General features: G+C 46.6%; 1 protein-coding gene across 1 annotated transcript; it reads left to right on the top strand.

Moving 5' to 3' along the window:
- The first annotated feature begins 4064 nt into the window (after positions 1-4064).
- UCMA (upper zone of growth plate and cartilage matrix associated) lies at positions 4065-14975 on the top strand. The gene is made up of 5 exons (XM_080642848.1): positions 4065-4504; positions 4742-4807; positions 4909-5004; positions 9488-9586; positions 14497-14975. Exons 1-5 carry the CDS (start codon positions 4447-4449, stop codon positions 14592-14594), a joined length of 417 nt encoding a protein of 138 aa, XP_080498974.1. The 5' UTR covers positions 4065-4446; the 3' UTR covers positions 14595-14975.
- The last annotated feature ends 4257 nt before the right edge of the window (positions 14976-19232 follow it).

A 19232-nucleotide genomic window follows, 5' to 3' on the forward strand; every position in this document is an offset into this window, starting at 1 on the left:
TCTGCCTTCCGCAGCTCCCCTGAGTCTCAGCGTGCTTTCTCTTTTCCTGACAGTCCAGATTCCCCCCTAATGAGTCTGGTTTCCCAGAGTCCTGCCCGAAACTGGACTTCAGTGCAGCCGGGAGCTTCCATCTCCCTCCCACTTTAGAAAGCCAGCCGCGCACTCAGCTGCCCGTGCACTCAGCCACCTGTCCTCTCCGCACGTGTCTCCGTACCTTAGCCTTTTGTAGCTCCTCTGAGTCTCAATGTGCTTTCCTCTTTCCTTCTAGTTATAGAATTTCCACTCAGCCAGCTTTCCTGTGGTTCTGGATGGTGTCCATTTTGTCTTTTAGTTGTAGTTTTGATATTGTTGTGCAAGGCAGCAGTTTAGGTGTTTATCTATGCCGCCATCTTGGTTTCTCCCGCATGTTATAGCCTTAACATTAGGTATAGGCAATGGGCTTTTATTTATTTATTTCAGGATAGAGCTTACTGTTGGGCTATGGCATCTGGTGATCTCACTTGCATGAAAACCCTCTCACCAAAGATCATTTCCACCTACAATTATGATGGATCAGGTGATATGTTGAGTTGCTGCCCTTATCAAAGTTAAAATTGCACTGACAAAGTTAAACAGGAAAGGAGGACTTTATCCCAGACTATTTCAATAGAAGAGAGAGAAGAGCTGGGGTGGGGGGAATAGCAGGACACCTGTGTTTGCTAGTTGGCCTTCACAATTGGAGTAAGAAACCCACCAAAGTCAGGCATGTACCCTCCTATAGAGACTGGAAGGAGAAGGTGTTGTCACCTCCAATGTTTTCGTTTCAAAAAGATGGTTCCCAGGTCCCTGGGAAATAAATTTCCTGGGTTGCAAAACTAGCAAGAAGCTGATCTCTGAACACATAATAATCTGGCCACTCAGTGTGTGTGTGTGTGTGTGTGTGTGTGTGTGTGTGTGTGTGTGTGTATTAGAGGCCTGGTGCATGAATTCGTGCATGAGTGAGGCCCGGCCAGCCTGGCCCGGGGGTGGGGGTGGGGGGGGACTTGGGCAGTTGGCCAGCCTACCTGCTGGTCGAACTCCTGGTCGAGGGGACAATTTGCATATTAGCCTTTTATTACATAGGATATACACTGAGTGGCCAGATTATTATGCGTTCAGAGATCATAATAATCTGGCCACTCAGTGTATTTCAAAAGGACAGAATAATTGCAAGTTATTACTTACTTAATTGCAAGTTTCCTAAAGTAAATGCTCTAAATAAAGAAAGGTCAGGGGCCATAGTCAGGAAGAAACCTGTGCAAAGTTTAGTCAAGGTGAAGAGAATGTTAAGGCTGTCTTGCTCGCCCTCTAAGGCAATTCATAAATTAATTTCTTCTGATTGAGGAGAACCCTTAACCCAGTGATACACAAACTTGGACATCTGAAGTCCCTGTACAGGTACCTTCTTCTGAATAGTCCATTGAAATGAACTCATAAATACTTCCTTTTAATGCCTTCAACTAAGAGTGTTTTCACTGATTAAGTCAACAAACATTTATGGAGTATCTATTCTGTGCCAGACACCATTTCAGGTATGAATAAGGTGGAAACTTCTCCTAAAAGAGACCTCACAGTAGTGAAGGAGATAGAGGAGTAAATGAACATTTAACATATAATGTAAAAATTCCTCAAAAAAGCCAAACATGACCCAACAATTCCATTCTTAGGTATCTACCCAACAGAAAGGAGAACATCTGTCTATACAAAAACTTAGGCAAGAATGTTCAGAACAGCATTATTCATAATAACCAAATGGTAGAAACAACCCAGATGTTCTTTAACTGGTGAATGGATAAATATGGTCTATCTCTACAATAGACTATTACTCAGCAGTAAGAAGGAATGAGGTATTGATACATGCTACAAAATGGAGGAACCCTGAACACAGTGTTATGAAAGAAGCCAGTCACAGCAGGTCACGTGTTTATAATTCCATTTAGATGGTGTGTCTAGAAAAGGCAAATCCATAGAGACAGAAAGCAGATCAGTGGTAATCTAGGGCTTTGGGGGTTGAGGGGCAAGGGGGAGTGACTGCTAATGGGTATGAAGTTTCTTTTGGTGGTGATGAAAGAGCTTCAAAATTGACTGGTGATGTTTTGGTATAGTCACAAAATTATGGTTATGGGAAAATGGAAAGAGCCCTGGATTTGACCCCAGAAGACCTGGTTTGAATCCTAAAGTATTGTAGGCTTGATTTTTCCAATGACATGTCCTTTGAGCTTTCAGCTTTCTCTTCTTTCTGTTTTCTCCACCTCACTGAATGATCTCACCACCCATCTACCCAGTTACCAAACTAGAAACTCGGGAGCCATCTGAAATGCACACCTCCAAACCTCTCACTGCCCCTAGATAATCAGTCATCAAGTCCTACTAATTATATTTCTTCAACCTTTTTAAATGCTCTGTCCTCTCCATTCCTGCTTTCTCCTGCCTTTTGCCAACATCATCTCTCACCTGTACTATTGCAAAAGCCTCCTCTCAGTCTCACCACTTGAGTCTAATCTCTCTCATTCTCCAGATGGCTGGGAGGGTGGTGTTTATAAAAGAAACCTCATGTCGCTTCCTTGCTCAAAATCATTCAATGGTCATTACTGTCATGATAGCAAACATGTATACAATGCTAAGAATTTTGAATGCATTAACTGGAATGCTCGCATCAATCCATTGGGAGAGGAAGGAATGGGGCAGAGAGGGGTAAAATGACTTGCCCAAGGCCAAGCAGCTGCTTAAGTCTAAAGCTAGGATTGAACCCAGGGAACCTGGCCCCGGGTCTGTGCTTATAGTCACACTACACTGCCTCACAAAGGGGGAGGCCAAAGTCATTTCTGTGACCCAGGCCCGCCTGTCTCCAGCCCTTCTGTGGCGCCTGTGCCCTGGTATACTGCACTGCCTGCAGTTCCTCAAAGGGGCCTCACTCCTCTGCACCTTTGGACAATGCCTTCCATTTTTTTTTAATGCCTTCCATTCTAACTGGACTCTGGAAACCCTTGTCCTTGGAGATGTTGGACAGGTAAATACATGTGATTGAAATAAATGGAACTAAAAAAGGCAGTGAGAGGAATTAGGGTATCAAGATGTCACAGGTATTTCCCATACCCCCTTTTCACCCAGGAGTCCCGTCAATATCACTCTGTCCTATGGCCGGTCCCTCTCTCAGGGACATCTAGTTAATCTGATAAATAAGTCCTTGTCGTGTCCTCATGCACATGGCCCCTCCTGGGTGGATCATGCAGAGCCCACCCCCATAGGTGGGGTCAGCCATGTGGACGGGGAGCCCTGCGTATGCTCCCAGCCACCCGGGGCCTGGACAGGTGTCTGTGGCACTTTCCTCCACTGGAAACCAACCCATTTATTTTGTTTACTCTGCCAGTTACTAGTATTTTCCTGCCATTAACATTCTTTTCCTGGCCAATGGTCTAAGTACACAGGGATGTTACCACGCAAGCCTGGTGAAAGGAGAGTTTCGGGTGGGAGTGTTGGCTGTGTCCTAGTCTAGTGGTGCGCCATTAGGGAAATTCTAAACAAGGCCAAAATCATCTCTTTAGCTGGTAACGAAGACTTGAGGATGATTCATAATAGATGACAGTGTCAAGACATCTCCAAAGGGACTGTGCTCCCATGACCCCGTAGAGCTCTGGTTCCACTGGCATCCCCAGTTCTGGAGCCCATCTCCTCCCCTACATGGGCTTTGCCTTTGTCTCCTTCTACAGAGGTATGCCCAGGGGGGCTCTGTCCACGCGGTGACTCTCCCTCTAAGAGGAAGGCTGACTGCCTGTCTTCCTTAATGTCTTGAAAGGGCTGTGGGACCGAAGCTCCCTGCTTTGCTTGACAGTAAGCATCAGCTGGGGACAAAGTGTCAAGGTGAGGAGTACTCTGATGACCATCAGGATGGTCCACCTGTCTATGCAAATGTCACTCTGATGGGGGGGTCTTCCTGCCTTCCTGGTCCCTCTTTGCTTGACTTCTGAGTGGAAGTCCCCCTCGATCCCCCCCTTGGTCCCTCCCACGGGCTGCAGCCACAGGCTGCTGTCCCCACCTCCTCTGCAGCAGATGCCAGGAGCTCTTTAAACTTGCCCGTGGTCTCTGGAATCCCGACTCTGAGGCTGGGCATTCCAACAGCAACTCCTTGGGTGCAGATCTTGGAAAGGTCACTTCAAAACTGTCTCAGCCCAGGCCCCAAGGACAGGCTCTGCTTCTGTGAGGTTTGCAAGGTGCCAAAAACATCTCCAGTGCTCAGGCTGGAGCAGCCAATGGAAGCCATGACCCAGACCCCTCCCACTCCCTCCTCAGTGGCATCCCAGCCTCCTGAGTCTCTCCTCCCTCTCTCCCGGCTTGTCTGACACAGAAGTGAGGACCCAGAGGACTCGGTCTGCAGAACCCTCTCCACCTGCCCTGTGGTTCCCGGACGGAGCCTCATCCTCTCCAAAGATGGCCTGGAGACAGCTGCTCCTTGTCGCCTGTTTCTCGGCCGCTATGCTCCTGTGCAGTGAGTAAGGGGAGGCTCCAGGATGGACTGGTGTTAGGTGAGGCTGTCAGGTGGCTGGCCCAGAGAGAAAGGGGCGGGGTGCTTATCTGTAAGATGGCTGTGCTGTGTGTGTGTGTGAGACCCAGGACCCCCACCGGGGGCCTGGCAACCACTGTCCTGGGAAGGACTGGCCTTGCCTGGTGGGGGTGAGGGTCCCTTCGGTGTGCTGCCGCCCTCACTCTATGCTCGTGCCCACAGTGCTGCAGGAGGGGACCGGCGCATCAGTGGGCACCGGGCAGGGGGCCGGACAGGAGGCCCAGGAAGGTGAGTGCGGGGCCACCCAGGGGTGCAGGGCAGGTTGGCCAGCCCCTGCGGTTGCCCTGGTGAGCCTGTGCAGGTTGTGACTGGCCTCCTTCGGGTTCCAGGTGGGGAACAGAAGATTTTCATGCAGGAATCGGATGCCTCAAATTTCCTCAAGAAGCGTGGCAAGCGGTCCCCCAAATCCCGAGATGAGGTCAACGGTAAGGATGCTGACGACCTGCCTTCTGCTGGCCCCTCTGGTTCCTTCTCACTCCCGGTCAGCTGGACTGTGGGGACCTAGCTCCACGGGCATCAAAGGGCCTGCAGCTCTTAGTTAGAAATCCCACGTCTCCTGGATTGCAGGTCACATCTGTTTCGACTGACTGTTGTCAGGGTACGAAACAAAGAGATGATGAGATACATCCTGATTCCAGAAAGTTAGAAACATACAAGGGAAAATCTATGTTCTAGTTGGGACAGACACAATATCTCAGTGTGTGCTTTTTGGGGTACTGAAAAGTGAGCCCTTATATGCAAGAGTAATAGCATTGCGGGCAGGGAGAGGGCACATGGTACTCCAAGGCAGGATTGTGGGTTTGGTGACAGCTTTACTACTAAGTGGCCTTGGCCACTTCCTCTCCCGGGGCCCAAGTTTCCTTATTTACAAGCCCCTGAAAGTGTGGTGTTCAGCCAGCAGTGTTGTTGTTTTTTAAGTTCTTATTTCCAATGCATTTGGGAGGCTTTTGAGCTCAGGGGCATGTATCCATTCAGCCTGAAGGAGCCCCTGCCCAGCGGGGCCCCTCATTTCCATGACCTGTAGACCCTCAAAGGCATTTGCATTTTCTGCCCTTGAACCAGATTTTTCCAAGGGCTGTGGGTGCTGACTGTCTCCCAGGCCGGGGCCGGATTCATTGCTTGTGTGTGTGTCTGAATAAACTCTTTGTGTCGCTCAGCAAAGTAACTTGCTCCGTAAAAATAACAGGAGTGTTTTCAAATGATGGGGAAGAAGAGAGTGGAAAATGCTGGGAGATAAAATTCCTTTTTTTAAAAAAAAACACCTGGATAAATATTAACCAAACTGGGAAAATTTCCAGGCCTCATACAAGTTGAGATTTAAAAGCTTGCAAATGTCAAGAAACACTGAAAAGACTGATGGAGATTGGGCAGTTCTTGATAGAAATCAGAGAAGCAACCTCTGGCAGACTCCCAGTGGGGAGCAGGTGCGAATTTTAGGGCAAATAGTTTCCATCCTTGGAAGCTGAGCAGAACAATGAGGCACACGACTAAGCCAGAGGTTCCTCACCTCAAACAGAAGCTCAGGGTGTTGGTCGTGGGGAGCCCAGGGCAGCCGGGAGAATACCTAGGGTGCACCTGAGTTCATGTCTTGTCCCCTTGTCAATTTCAGTGGGTGAACAGGAGATCCGTGCCCAACTGTGTCTCGGGTTGGGGAAAAGGCAAGTGATAAACTTGAATTTGGAACCAGGGGACAGGCATCTTACACCTCTAAGCTTCTGGGTAACGATGCAGGTCACTTTAGGGTGAAAGGAGGAACTAATCCGATAAATGCAGGTTTTTGAGAAGAGATGTACCTAACACCCAGTGTAAAAATAGCATCTTGTCCCAAGAATTAGTTTTTATTTATTGTAAGTCAAATGTCCAATGTGGCACCTCCAAAAAAGCCATTTGGGAAGATTGTTGCTTTTCTGGCGTACATAGGGATGGAAAATGCTTCTCTAGGAATTGGCATGGCTCATTAAGCACCTGCTTAGAGTCCAAAGCCCTGCCTCTCACCCCACCCCCACCACACCCCCAGCCCCACTCCCACCCCCAGCAGCTTTCTGGTACCTGTAGCATCGTCGGAGCTTGTGGTGGGTTGTAAGATTCTGCCATACACAGTGTGTTCTGTCCAGTAGTGGAGTGTGGGTGCCTGGAGCTCAGGCCCCAGTCCCAACCCGGCCTTGACCAGCTGTGTGGCCTTGATTAAATCACTTCACCTCTCTGAGTGAATTGCCTCCTAAGAAATGTGTGGATGTGGGGCAAGAGGTGAGGCATGGGGATGGACTGGAGTACCAATGCCTTCTGCCAAAGTAAAGATTCCTGCAATATGTAGGTAAAGGCACAAGTGTGGGGAAAATATGGGATTTACCGAAGGAATCTGCACTGAGACCAATTCAAATAACTTGATTTTTCATCTGAGTTAAGTTAAATAATATGAACCTAATATAAATAACTAGTACTTAATTAATGTATTTACTCTTGTAAGTTCCTTACTTTCAAGAAGGGTTTGAGATGGTTTCCGGTCTTACCATCACAAAGAAATACTACTTGTTTCTCCAGCACCCCTGTACTGTGGGGTGGGGCAAACAGCGATGGCTTTCCTGCTTCCATCATAAACCCCCATCTCCTCTTGCACATCCAAGCTGGTGGGGGCAACAGCACCTCAGTCTCCCCCTTTGATGTGAGGGGAATCACACCTCACCTCCTGGGAGGGATGGGCGTTCTGAGGCAGCAGTTCCTCCTGCACCAGACACAGCCTCCTGCTGCCTTGGATGTTCCAGATGAAGCCCAGACAAAAGAAATGTCTTGAAACCAAGAGCACTTTAAATCATTCCACATTTAATTTCCACAGCTCTCGCACCAAAGAGGTCAATGTGCAGATCTGAGGGCAGAAATGGATAAACTTGGAATCTAATTTATTTTAGATCTAAAACGTAGAGGTTTTATTTTTCGACTAAATTAGAGCAGGTGAGAAACAGCTGCACCTGCTAATAAGGTGGGATGTGGTCATTCAGGTGGGATTCCCTTTGGGCTCAAGGTGGTGTTGGTGAGCTTCATTGTTCAACTGCCAAGGAATGATCGCCATCTTCATGTGTTCTCAGTGACAGTCTTCAGCTTTTACTGGGTGTATTTCTTGCAACCGTAGAAGTGTACTTCCAATTTTGTAATGTGGAACTCGGATTCCTCATAAAAAGGTTCACAGCCAACTTACTGGAATGCATTGCCTTACAAAATAAGGGATGCCTGCGATTAGTGTTTCCATCAGGAAGTTTGACTGACCATCCAAATCCTGTACTAGTTATATATTGCTATATAACCAACAATCCCCAACCTAGCAGCTTGAACAAATTACCTCAACATTTAGCAGCTTAAAACATTTGTTGTTTCACATTTTCTAGAGTCAGAAATCTAGGGCTAATGAGCTGGTAGCCTCTGGGTCAGGTTTCTCAGGCTGCAGTTATCTCAAAGCCTGACTGTGAGAAGATTCCTTTTCAAGCTCATTTACCTGGTTGTTGGCAAGCCGGAGGTCCTTGCTATTGGTCAGGGACACCAGTGTCTCGCCATGAGTGGGCCTCTTCATAAGACAGCTTATAGCATGGCAGCTGGCTTCTCTGAGTGGAACAAAACAGAGAAAGAGGCCAATCAACCCAAGACAGAAGCCACAGTCCTGTTTGTAAACTACTAGTATGTGGAAAATCTATTCCACAACTTTTACCATATTCTGTTCATTAGCAGCGAATCACTAGACCAGCCCTACACAAGGGGAGGGAATTAGCACAGCTAGGGGCATGAGTATCGGGATCATCTTACATTTCTATCAGCAGCTATAATGCCTCTTAGTAGAGGGACAGAATCTCTCTTACTTGCCTCTTTAACACTAGTGTGTATCATACATTCTGACCATGATAGGTGCTCTAAGATGTTGAATGAATTTGAAGTTATTAATTAATGTAAAATGAACTTTAAGTTGGATGACTCCCTTTTATAATTCACTAGTGACCTGTCACGCGAAATTGTGCAAGACCCAGGACTCCTCTCCACCTTCCCTGCCCCCCCCCCCCCCCGCACCATGGGACTGCCCCGAGTCCTGGAGTACCACCCCGTGTGGCCGGCGCACTGTGGGACAGCCCCAGTCCTGGAGTGCTGCCCTGATGCCCTGCCTCTGGGCTGCATGGAGTGGCCTCCAAGCTCTGCCCCTGTGGCGCGCACTCGGGGCTGCGGAAACCCCGGCAGAAGTTGCTGGCCCCACCTCCACTGCCCCGTCTCCACTGTGCGCATTGCCATCTTGTGATGTGTTATGGCGTGAGGGTCAATTTGCATATTACCTCTTTATTATATAGAATTTCTTTTTTTAAATATATATTTTTTATTTCAGAGAGAGGAAGGGAGAGAGAGAGAGAGAGAGAGAGAGAGAGGGATAAAAAGGTCTAAAATGAGAAAGAATCACTGATTGGCTGCCTCTTGCATGTCTCCTACTGGGGATCGAGCCTGCAACCCAGGCATGTGCCCTGATCAGAAATCCAACTGTTACCTTCTGGTTCATAGGTCGACACTCAACCATTGAGCCACACCAACTGGGCTATAATTAATTTCTGATCATTGGACTTGTAGTTTTTAAGTGGCCTAATATATCTGGATATACCACTAATTTTATGATTGAAACTAAATTGCTTCATCTTTTGGAGTCTCAGTCTTCTCATTGGCACAAAGAGGCAGCTGGATGGGAAGACCTCCTAGGTCCTTCAAGTTTGAAGTCTATGTCAGGAGTACACCATTTCAATGAAGCCCCCATCCTTAGCCCTCCCAAATAAGTGCTTCCCAACCAGATTACATTTCTTAGGCAAAATATTAGTAATGGGTGTTCCCCTAAATGTGTGCAGATATCCCTATTCTTGGGGGCAACTCTCATCTCTTACCCTTCCACAGCGGAGAACAGGCAGAAGCTGCGGGCTGATGAGCTACGAAAAGAATATCACGAGGAACAACGGAACGAGTTTGAGAACTTTGTGGAGGAGCAAAATGATGGTAAGAGCTCTTCAGCCAGTGTCTCCAGGGAAGTGGGGCTTTGCTGGAAAACCACAAGTTGTCTCTACTTCTCCCTACATTTTAGAGGAGAAAGGGAAGCTCTACTTTCATGTTTATGGGAGTCTTTTTTTTTAAAATATATTTTATTGATATTTCACAGAGAGGAAGGGAGAGGGATAGAGAGCTAGAAACATCGATGAGAGAGAAACATCGATCAGCTGCCTCCTGCACACCCCACACTGGGGATGTGCCCGCAACCAAGGTACATGCCCTTGACCGGAATCGAACCCGGGACCTTTCAGTCCGCAGGCCGATGCTCTATCCACTGAGCCAAACCGGTTTCGGAGGTGTTTATGGGAGTCTTGAAAAGAAGGGAGAAAGTCATAAATGGACATAGAACTTAAGAAGGGACTGAAAAGGATAGTACCCTCGGGCTCAGGCACTGTGGAGCTAACTGCATTTTCTCCTGCTTGGGGATCACTGTGGTGGCCTGTGTTCTCTGTATTGGTGAACTTGGCACTGGAAGAGTTGGATTGGGAGGATTTCAAACTCAGTTTTAAGTGTCTTGGACTCACATCAATGTAATGGCTTTAGGAACTACCCATCCTGGGAAACCAAGGCCTCCCTTTACTTATTCACTATGATCAGCATCTTATCTGATGGGTGGAGATAAACCAGGAAAACTCACCAGGTCACTGGTGCCTGCCTTTACCCTTCCCCACCTCCAACACCAACATCCACAGGTGACATGAAGGCTCCAACACATGCATAACATTGGGCATCGGCATGCTTCTATGTGGTTTGCTTGTGCCCTTACCTCACTACTTTAGTGTCTTCCCTGCTAAGCTGTCACCTTTTTAAAAATATATATATATTTTATTGATTTTTTACAGAGAGGAAGGGAGAGGGAGAGAGAATTAGAAACATTGATGAGAGAGAAACATCAATCAGCTGCCTCCTGCACACCCCCCATTGGGGATGTGCCTGCAACCAAGGTACATGCCCTTGACCGGAATCAAACCTGGGACCCTTGAGTCCACAAGCCGACGCTCTATTCACTGAGCCAAACCGGTTAGGGCTAAGCTGTCACCTTTGCCTCAGTGTCTCACTAGGCAATCAGCACCTCTCATTTCTGCCCTCAACCCTTGGGCAGATAGGGCTCCTGCTTCCCCAAGGAAATGCCAATTTCATCAAGGCCTCACTGAGGCAGCTGGGAATGGGTGTGAGTGAGGGAAAAGGGAGGCTCTGTCTTTGAACCACACAGTCTTCCACCGGGTTGCATTTGACCTTGGATCTACTGAGTACCCTCAAATAAAAATCCTTTGGTACATTTATTTTTATTTTAAAATATATTTTATTGATTTTTTACAGGGAGAAGGATAGAGAGTTAGAAACATCGATGAGAGAGAAACATCTATCAGCTGCCTCCTGCACACCCCCTACTGGGGATGTGCCCGCAACCAAGATAGTTGCCCTTGACCAGAATCGAACCTGGGACACTTCAGTCCGCAGGCTGACGCTCTACCCACTGAGCCAAACTGGTTAGGGCCTTTTGGTACATTTAATAGTGATCAGACCAGCAGGCCCGTGTGTGTGCATGCTCCTTTTTTTGGTTTTTCAAGACTGCAGTGCTCCTGAACAAGCTCCGGGCTGCATGTGTGCTTAGACATAGGCCCGGTTTAGGTCACCTTTGTTAGAGAAGGTCAGCAGTTTCTGTTCTGAAGTTGTCATCTCCTGGCTTGTTTGCACTGGTGGGTTTGAGAGGTAACACCCTCTTAGGGCAGCTGGTAGTGAAGAGGATAGGATCACCAGATACCCGGGGGCTGCAGGCCAAGCCCTTTGCCCTGTGGCGGCACCTGGCTGAGCCTGCAGCAGGTGTCAGGCTTGGATCCTGGCAAACCAGACTTTTCTGGGAAGAACTGAGGCGTCATAACTCAGAGGCAAGCACTTCTGTTTACCTTGGTGGACAGCTTGGGGAGAGGCATTTTAAAATGAGAATGTGGCCTCCAAAATTCCTTCAGCGTTTTTTTTTTTCCCTCATAGCATGAATAACAGCATTTTATTTTGTGCCTTTTTAAATGTTTCAAGTCCAAATCCTTGGCATCTGGATAGAAAATCCACTGTTTTTCCTTTCATGATGAAATTAGGATGAGAGGTCAGGTGCCTTGGGGATGACGGGTCCTCCACCAAAGCCAGAGGGGACTAAGATCAGGGACCTCAGAGCTTGCCACAAAGATGCAGACATTGCAGGGCAGGGCACAGGCCTTCCGGGAAGGCAGTGCAGCCACGGTCATTGCTGAGCACCTGCTCCGTCAGGCAGTGGGCTGAACCGCCCAATCCTCACCACCAGCCTCTGAGGTCTTGCAATCTCCATTTTACAGTTTCAAACCTCATCCTGAGACAGGATACATGACTATCCAAGGTGGCATTGGTGGTAAAGGGTCTGAACCAAGCCAGCAAACTCGTGTTGTTGTAAGTGAAGGATAATCAACTGTGTAAGGTCTGGAGATATTCGCTGCAGGGACTGGCTGTGAGGATGGAGTGAGGAGGGCAAAGCAAAGGGGCCCAGAGAGGGTCACCCCAGAGCAGCATGAAGGAGGCAAACAGGTGGAGCAGGCGCGGCTGGCCTGAGGGTACAAGTTCACTTTTCTCCCCGACCCCTGCCTCTGCAGGGAGCACTGAGTCATGAGCAGTGGCCAGGCTGCTGGAAACCTGCACCCAGGCCTGCTCCGAGCCCTTCCCTGAGGCCCCCACGCCCACAGCTCCCCCAGCCCCTGCCCCCACCAGGACTCTGGTTTCAGTTAGCTATCTTCATCTGACAAAGTCACCGGTTCTCAGAATAGTAGAGAGCAGTCAGATGTTCCTCCTCTCCCCGAGGTTCTTGCTTCATAAAAGCAAGTGCTGAGGCATTCCCTTGGGGAACGAGGAGGACTCCGATTTCCAGTGGAGGAATTGTAGGCAGTGGTCTGGAGGGGGGTTTCTGGGTAAGAGTGGCCTTCCTGAGGACCTGGAAACCCCACCCCAAAGGCCTCTCTATCAACCTACCCAGGCCACCGGTCCTGGTTTGGGGAATGTGGGCGGCCAAGTTTAGCACCTCACTCAGCTCTGCCATGGCTCCTGGTTGCAACTCTACTCAAAACCACCAGCGTCACAGGCAACAATAACAGGTCTGCCTCCGAAGCTCCAGGACCAACGGTGCTGAGCTCCCACTTCTAAGGCATAGTGGGCTTCCACCTTCAAAGCCAAAGCCGGTCAGGCCATCTGAGGTTGGCTGCATAACAAAGGATCCTGGCCACACGTGGTCCCTACAAGAAAGCCACACTCTCAGGGCCTCTGGTCTTTACCAGGGAGGCCCGTCCCTTTGTCTAAGTAAAATGGTCTAAGAAGAGTCTGGCATGGTCTGGGGGGAATCATGCTCTCAAGATTGGCAAAGAGTGACTGGTCTATGCAGCCTGAGAAAGGTCTGAACAGTGACAGCTAACACCCAAAGCTAACATCCAGTCTGGGCCTGACTGTAGCCTCAAGTCTGTCTCTGGGGGCCAAGTCCCTAAGTGGAATTTTAGCGCCAAGGGCTCACATAGGAAGGAAACATTCCCAGCAGCCACACGGCCCGAACACCCATGGGTGACGAGGCCCTGCTGTCGAGGTCACCTGGCTCTCCCAGGTGCTAAGGGCACTCTCCACACGCTGAAGCCGCAGGCCATGCTGTGAGCCCAGTGCCACGAGGAGGCACTGCACGGGCACTGAAGTCAGGTTCACAGGCTTTCTGATCCTCGGTGTTGCCTTCTTTCGTTAGGGCTTCCCATCCTCCAACATTTTTCAAAAATACTTTTAAAAAATTGTGATAAAATATATATAACATAAAATTTGTCACCTTAACCTTAACGAATTTTAAGTGCATAATTCAGTGGCATTTAGTACATTCACAGTGTTGCACAACCGTCACTATTCCCAAAACCCTTTAGTTACCTCAAACAGAAACTCTGTACCCATTATGCACAGCCATTGGCACAGCCTGGTGACCACTAGTTCATGTTCCGTCTCTGAATTTGCCTATTCTAGCTATTTCATAGAAGTGGATTTACACAATATTTGTCTTTTTTGTGTCTGGCACATTTCACTTAGCATGTTTCAAGGTTCCTTTATATTATAGCACGTATCAGGTCACCCTTTTCATCCCTGAATAATACATACATACATACATACATGTAAACATATATCTCACATTTAAAAAATGTTTTTATTGATTTTGGAGAGAGGAAGGGATAGAAACATCAATGATGAGAAAAAATCATTGATTGGCTGCTTCTGTATGCCAGACCCCTCCCCACTGGGGATCGAGCCTCAACCCAGGCATGTGCCCTGACCAGGAATTGAACTGTGACCTCCTGGGTTGACATTCAACCACTTAGTCACACTGACCAGGCTAAACACATTATTTTTAAAGCTTAGAAAACACAGAACAGTATGGATATAACAATTACTCATAATCCCATTATTCCAAATTGACAATGATTTTTTTGGAATGGTATGGCTTAGTCTATTTTTATTACTATTTTGCTACTTCTGTATTTTGTGTCTTAGGTATTATAACTTTGAGCTAGTTTCTGCATAAGGCTCTCCCCGCTTCGCTGGCTGTGCAGGGAGCACCGAACTGGAGTGCCAGACCCTGGTCTCGGCTCCCCTGTGACCTTCACCTGTCTGGGCCTGATTGGTAAAATAAGACCTTTGGATTCGGTGTTTCCCAGGCCCTTCCAGCTCTAACCTTTGATGTCTGTCAGCAGTGCACACAGGTGTTGGTTCATGGCACCGCGGGTGGGAGGTTTGGGTTGACAGCTCCAAGAGAGCTTGGTGGCTGCCTTCAGGTCAGAGTCCTCTCTACCCTAACATGATTTCATCTCTCCTCCCAGAACAAGAAGAGAGAAACCGGGAGGCTATTGAGCAGTGGCGCCAGTGGCATTATGATGGCCTGTACCCATCATATCTCTATAATCGCCACCACATCTGACCTCATCCTGATGAACCTAGAAGATGGAGCTTGAAATGCACATACTCACCCAGGTGTTCCACCCCAGGTGTCAAGCAACTCTCTCCCACACAAACAGGCCCCTTCAAAGGGTCTCAATTTGGGGCCTGCTCTGGTAAACACATAAGGCCTTTCATTCTGATGGATTAAAATGCCCTGCCTTTCGCTTCTTTGCAGATGAATTCTGAGGTGAGCAAATGCCTATGGGGCCGCCTAGCACCAAATGTACAGTTTCCCCTTGCTTAGCCATTATTCCCAAAGTAAGAGTCCCATTCCATAGAACAATGAAAAGAATCACAGTAAAGAGAGAAGATTACATGTTTGCTTACAGCTTACAAATAAAAATGCTGAGTCAACAATAAATTATCTCTCTCTTTTTTAATCCTCATGCTTAGAGAGAAGGGAGAGAGAAACAATGGCGTGAGAGAGATATATTGATTGGCTGTCTTCTGTACATGCCCCAACCGAGGATTGAACCTGTGACCCAAGCATGTGCCCTGACCGGGAATTGAACCGGCAACCCTTAGGTGGACAACGCTCAACCAACTGAGCCACTCTGTCCAGGCCTGAATTATCTTCTCAAATCCCAAACTGAGGGGTGTCAACCTACCAGCCCTGAGTGACAGTTACTCACACTGACTTGGGTGTTTGAAAGCTTGAACTCAGGAGTTTTATTCACTATTTCCTCAGCATGTCTCAGTAGTCACATGAAAAACAACTGTTTTGGCAAAACCATTCTCTGAGCCCAGGTGCTTCTCTGAAAAGTGTTAAGGTCCAACTGTGGTTTTTTAAATTGCACCCATCAGAAGCCAGGTTACAGCAAGGCCAGTGGTAACCCAAAGTAGAAAACAGAACTGAGTTTTGGTGTCATCTGCGTTTTCTTCACAGTGCCTTTATTAGTTTGTTAGGGCTGCCATATCAAAGTACCATAAACTGGGTGGCTTAAAATGATGCACATTTATTCTCTCACAGTTCTGGAGGCTAAAAATCTGAAATCAAGGTGTTGAAAGAGCCATACTCTCTCCCAAGGCTCTAGAAGAGGGTCCTTCCTAGCCTCCTCCAGCTCCTGGTAACCCAGGCTTCCCTGGCTCATGGCAGCATCCCTCCATTGTCACATGGCTTTCTTTTCTCCCATGTCTTCGCATCACCTTCTTTCTTTCTCCTCTTCTTATCAGTCATATTGAAATAAGAGTCCATCCTACTAACCTCATCTTAATCTGATGACATCTGCAAGGACCCTATTTCCAAATAAGGTCACATTCACAAGTTCCAAAGGTTAGGACTTCAGCAAATCTTTGGGGGAGGAGGACACAATTCAGTGCTAGCAGTGGTCCCTTCCTTCTCTCCCAACCACTCTGTCTTCCTGCCCCAGCCTCAGCATCTCTCCTACTTCTATCCTTGCTCTCCACTCCCTTCAGGAATTCCACACTAACAGAAATTCCACACTAAGAATGTAGAATAATGTACATAGGAATCTCTGCAGAGTCACAGCCCTCGGGAGGATAAAGAAGACCCTGGGTGGAAAATAAGCATCCACCCTTGACCTCTCCCTGTCCCCACCCCTGGGCCCTCTCTTCCTCCATGGCCTGCTAGTCCAGCCTGCTTTTGAGGTCGAGCTTCCCATACACTATAGGTCAACTTTCCTTTGAAGAAAAGCTGCTCATTATGGTACAATACTCCACCAGAGGTGGGGCTATTTATTAGATCAGGATACTTTGCAACAAATGCATGTATTTTAAAGTAATTTTTAAAGATTGTTAAAACCTTTAAAAACATTCTGGTAATGAAGCGATTATGCATTTTCCAAATCACCTTATATATGGTCAGCACTGTAGGTTGGTAACCCCAACTTAGGAGGGGGTATCTGTTTTCACACACCCATTGGGCAATAGAGGCAAGGCAAAGCATTGCTCCCCCACTCTGCCAGGAAACAGGAGCCACAATCTGGTCTGTTGTAGGTAGCTTTGACACATCCACATGCTCTCTGGCAAGGCCAGCAAGCAGGCAGATGATGGCTAAAGCATTCTCAGTCCAGTCCCCACATCCAGTGTCTCAAAAGGCCTGCCCTGTCCACAGGAAGAAACACGGGGCGGGAGTGGGGAGGGAGGCAGCACAGATGTAAAAAACCAAGAATGGTCTGGGTGTGGGGCCAATTTAAAAGAACAAAACAGCCTGTCCTTGCCTCTTTAATGTCCACACTTGGAGTGCTGGCTCTAGATAAACAACTCTGGCACAAATGGGTGGGCCCCCTTATTTCTGGCAGAAATAAGAATTCTATTACCTCATTCTACCCCTGTCTTTAACAAGGACCCTATTATACTTCAGGGTTTTCAAATTCCACCCAGAATTCCTTCATTAAAGCCAATCAGAGTCATTTCCTGGGCAGGGGGAAGCATGCCAAAGGTAACAGGACCTGGAATCCAGGCAGCCACATTCAATAGGAAGTTAGTAATGGAGCAATCTGTATTTTTAGAGACTGGCCTTGTCAAAAGTGTGGTCTTTGGGACATTCTACCCCCTAGCTCTTTAGGGGTTTCAGGTTAAGTGGCTGAAAACAAAGCCTTCAAAGGATGGACTGATAAACTCATTTTTTATTCACTACTTTTTTTTTTTTTTATGTGTACTCCAGGGAAGATACTGCAACTGATTGGACCATGTGCCTTTAGATTTTGGGGATGTGGTCATTTTCATGAGCCTCATGATTTTTAAAATTTAAAAAACTTGTTATATAGTTTTTATCAGTTTCATTTTGTTGGGTTAATTTCTAATTCATTTTCAACCAACTATGTTCTAATTCTTTGGTAAGGTTTTCATAATTTGCAAGTTCTTAAGGGATTTGTCCCAAAGCAAATTGGTTAAATATGGAGGATCTCATTCAGAGTAACTCTGCTACACTCTGCGATCTTATCATGTTCTTTGGCTGCCTCCTGCACGCCCCCTACTGGGGATCAAGCCTGAAACTTGGTGAATGTGCCCTTGACTAGACTCAAACCTGGGACCCTTCAGTCCACAGGCCCACGGACGCTCTATCCACTGAGCCAAACTAGCTAGGATTGTTCTAACCCTTTTTAAAGGTTTGCCCACTTTCCACATTATTTTGATTTTTTTAAATGAAAAATATTTTGAATGTATACAAAGTTTAAAGAATGTAAAGGATGAAAAGGAAGTGTCCCTCCCCTGTCTCCCAAAGGAAACAGTCTTGAGTATTCTTCAAGTTGATCTGTGCACATCTAGGTATCTAGCTATACTTTTTCCATTTTTATTTTTTAAACTTCAAAATTCATTTTTGGTCAATAATGCCTACTTTTACCTATTAAACAAATTTTTTACCATTAAAAAAACTGTATAATTAATTTATATTTAAGCAGTTTTCAAAAAGCTTTCTCAGATAAAAAGCCTCCTATAGGAATGGTAATGTTGGAGGGGAAGTGCCTGACAAAAACACTTATTTAATGTGTAAAAAACAGGTGAAAAATATTTATTTATTTATTTATTTATAAAATATATTTTATTGATATTTTACAGAGAGGAAGGGAGAGGGATAGAGAGTTAGAAACATCGATGAGAGAGAAACATCGATCAGCTGCCTCCTGCACACCTCCTACTGGGGATGTGTCCACAACCAAGGTACATGCCCTTGACCGGAATCGAACCTGGGACCTTTCAGGGTGAAAAATATTTAGACAAGTTCTCACTAATTTTCACACTCTAATAATGCAAATTAAACTACAATTTCATATTACCATGAACCTATCAGGATGGTTAAAATTAAAATACCTATAAAATACCAGTGAGGATGTGGAGAAATGGAACTCTCATACATTACCAGTGGGTATGTAAAATGGGACAATTACTTTGGAATATAGTTTACCAGTTTCTTACAAATCTAAACATACACTTAGCATCCGACTCAGAAATCCCACTCCTATTTACCTGAGAAATGAAAACACATAGCCACAAAAAGACCTAACACTGGCAGCAGCTTTACTCATACCTGCCCCATAGTGGAAACAATCCAACCCGAACACATTCATTGGGGGGCATATCCACAGTGAAATACTCAACAAGAACGAACTGCTGATACATTCAAGAACATGGATGTACTTCAAAAATACTATGTTAGTCTGGCTGGTGTGGTTCAGTGGTTGAGCATCATTATGAACCAAGTCACTGTTTGATTCCCGGTCAGGGCACATGCCCAGGTTGCAGGCTCGACCCCAGTAGGAGGCATGCAGGAGGCAGTTGATGAATGATTCTTTTTCATCATTGTTGTTTCTATTCCTCTCTCTAAAACCAATTAAAAAAATACTATACTAAGTGGAAAAAGCCAGATATAATTTCAATTTATATGAAACTCCAGAAAAGACAGATCTAAATTATAATAACAGACCAGTGATGGCCAGGGACATAAAGTGTGGACTGGGAAGTGGCAAGAGGCAGCAAACAACCTTTTGGGGTGATAGAAATATCTTCTATCTTGCTAATGGCAATGATTACATGGTATACCTATTTGTCAAAATTTATTGAACTGTACACTTAAGATGCATGCATTTTACTGTATGAAATTCAGACCTTAATAAAGTTAATTTTAAAAAGTACCAACAGAGAAGTCTTTGCTTGA

The sequence above is a fragment of the Plecotus auritus genome, assembly GCF_963455305.1.
Source record: "Plecotus auritus genome assembly, chromosome: 1".
Taxonomy (NCBI): Eukaryota; Metazoa; Chordata; class Mammalia; order Chiroptera; family Vespertilionidae; genus Plecotus; species Plecotus auritus.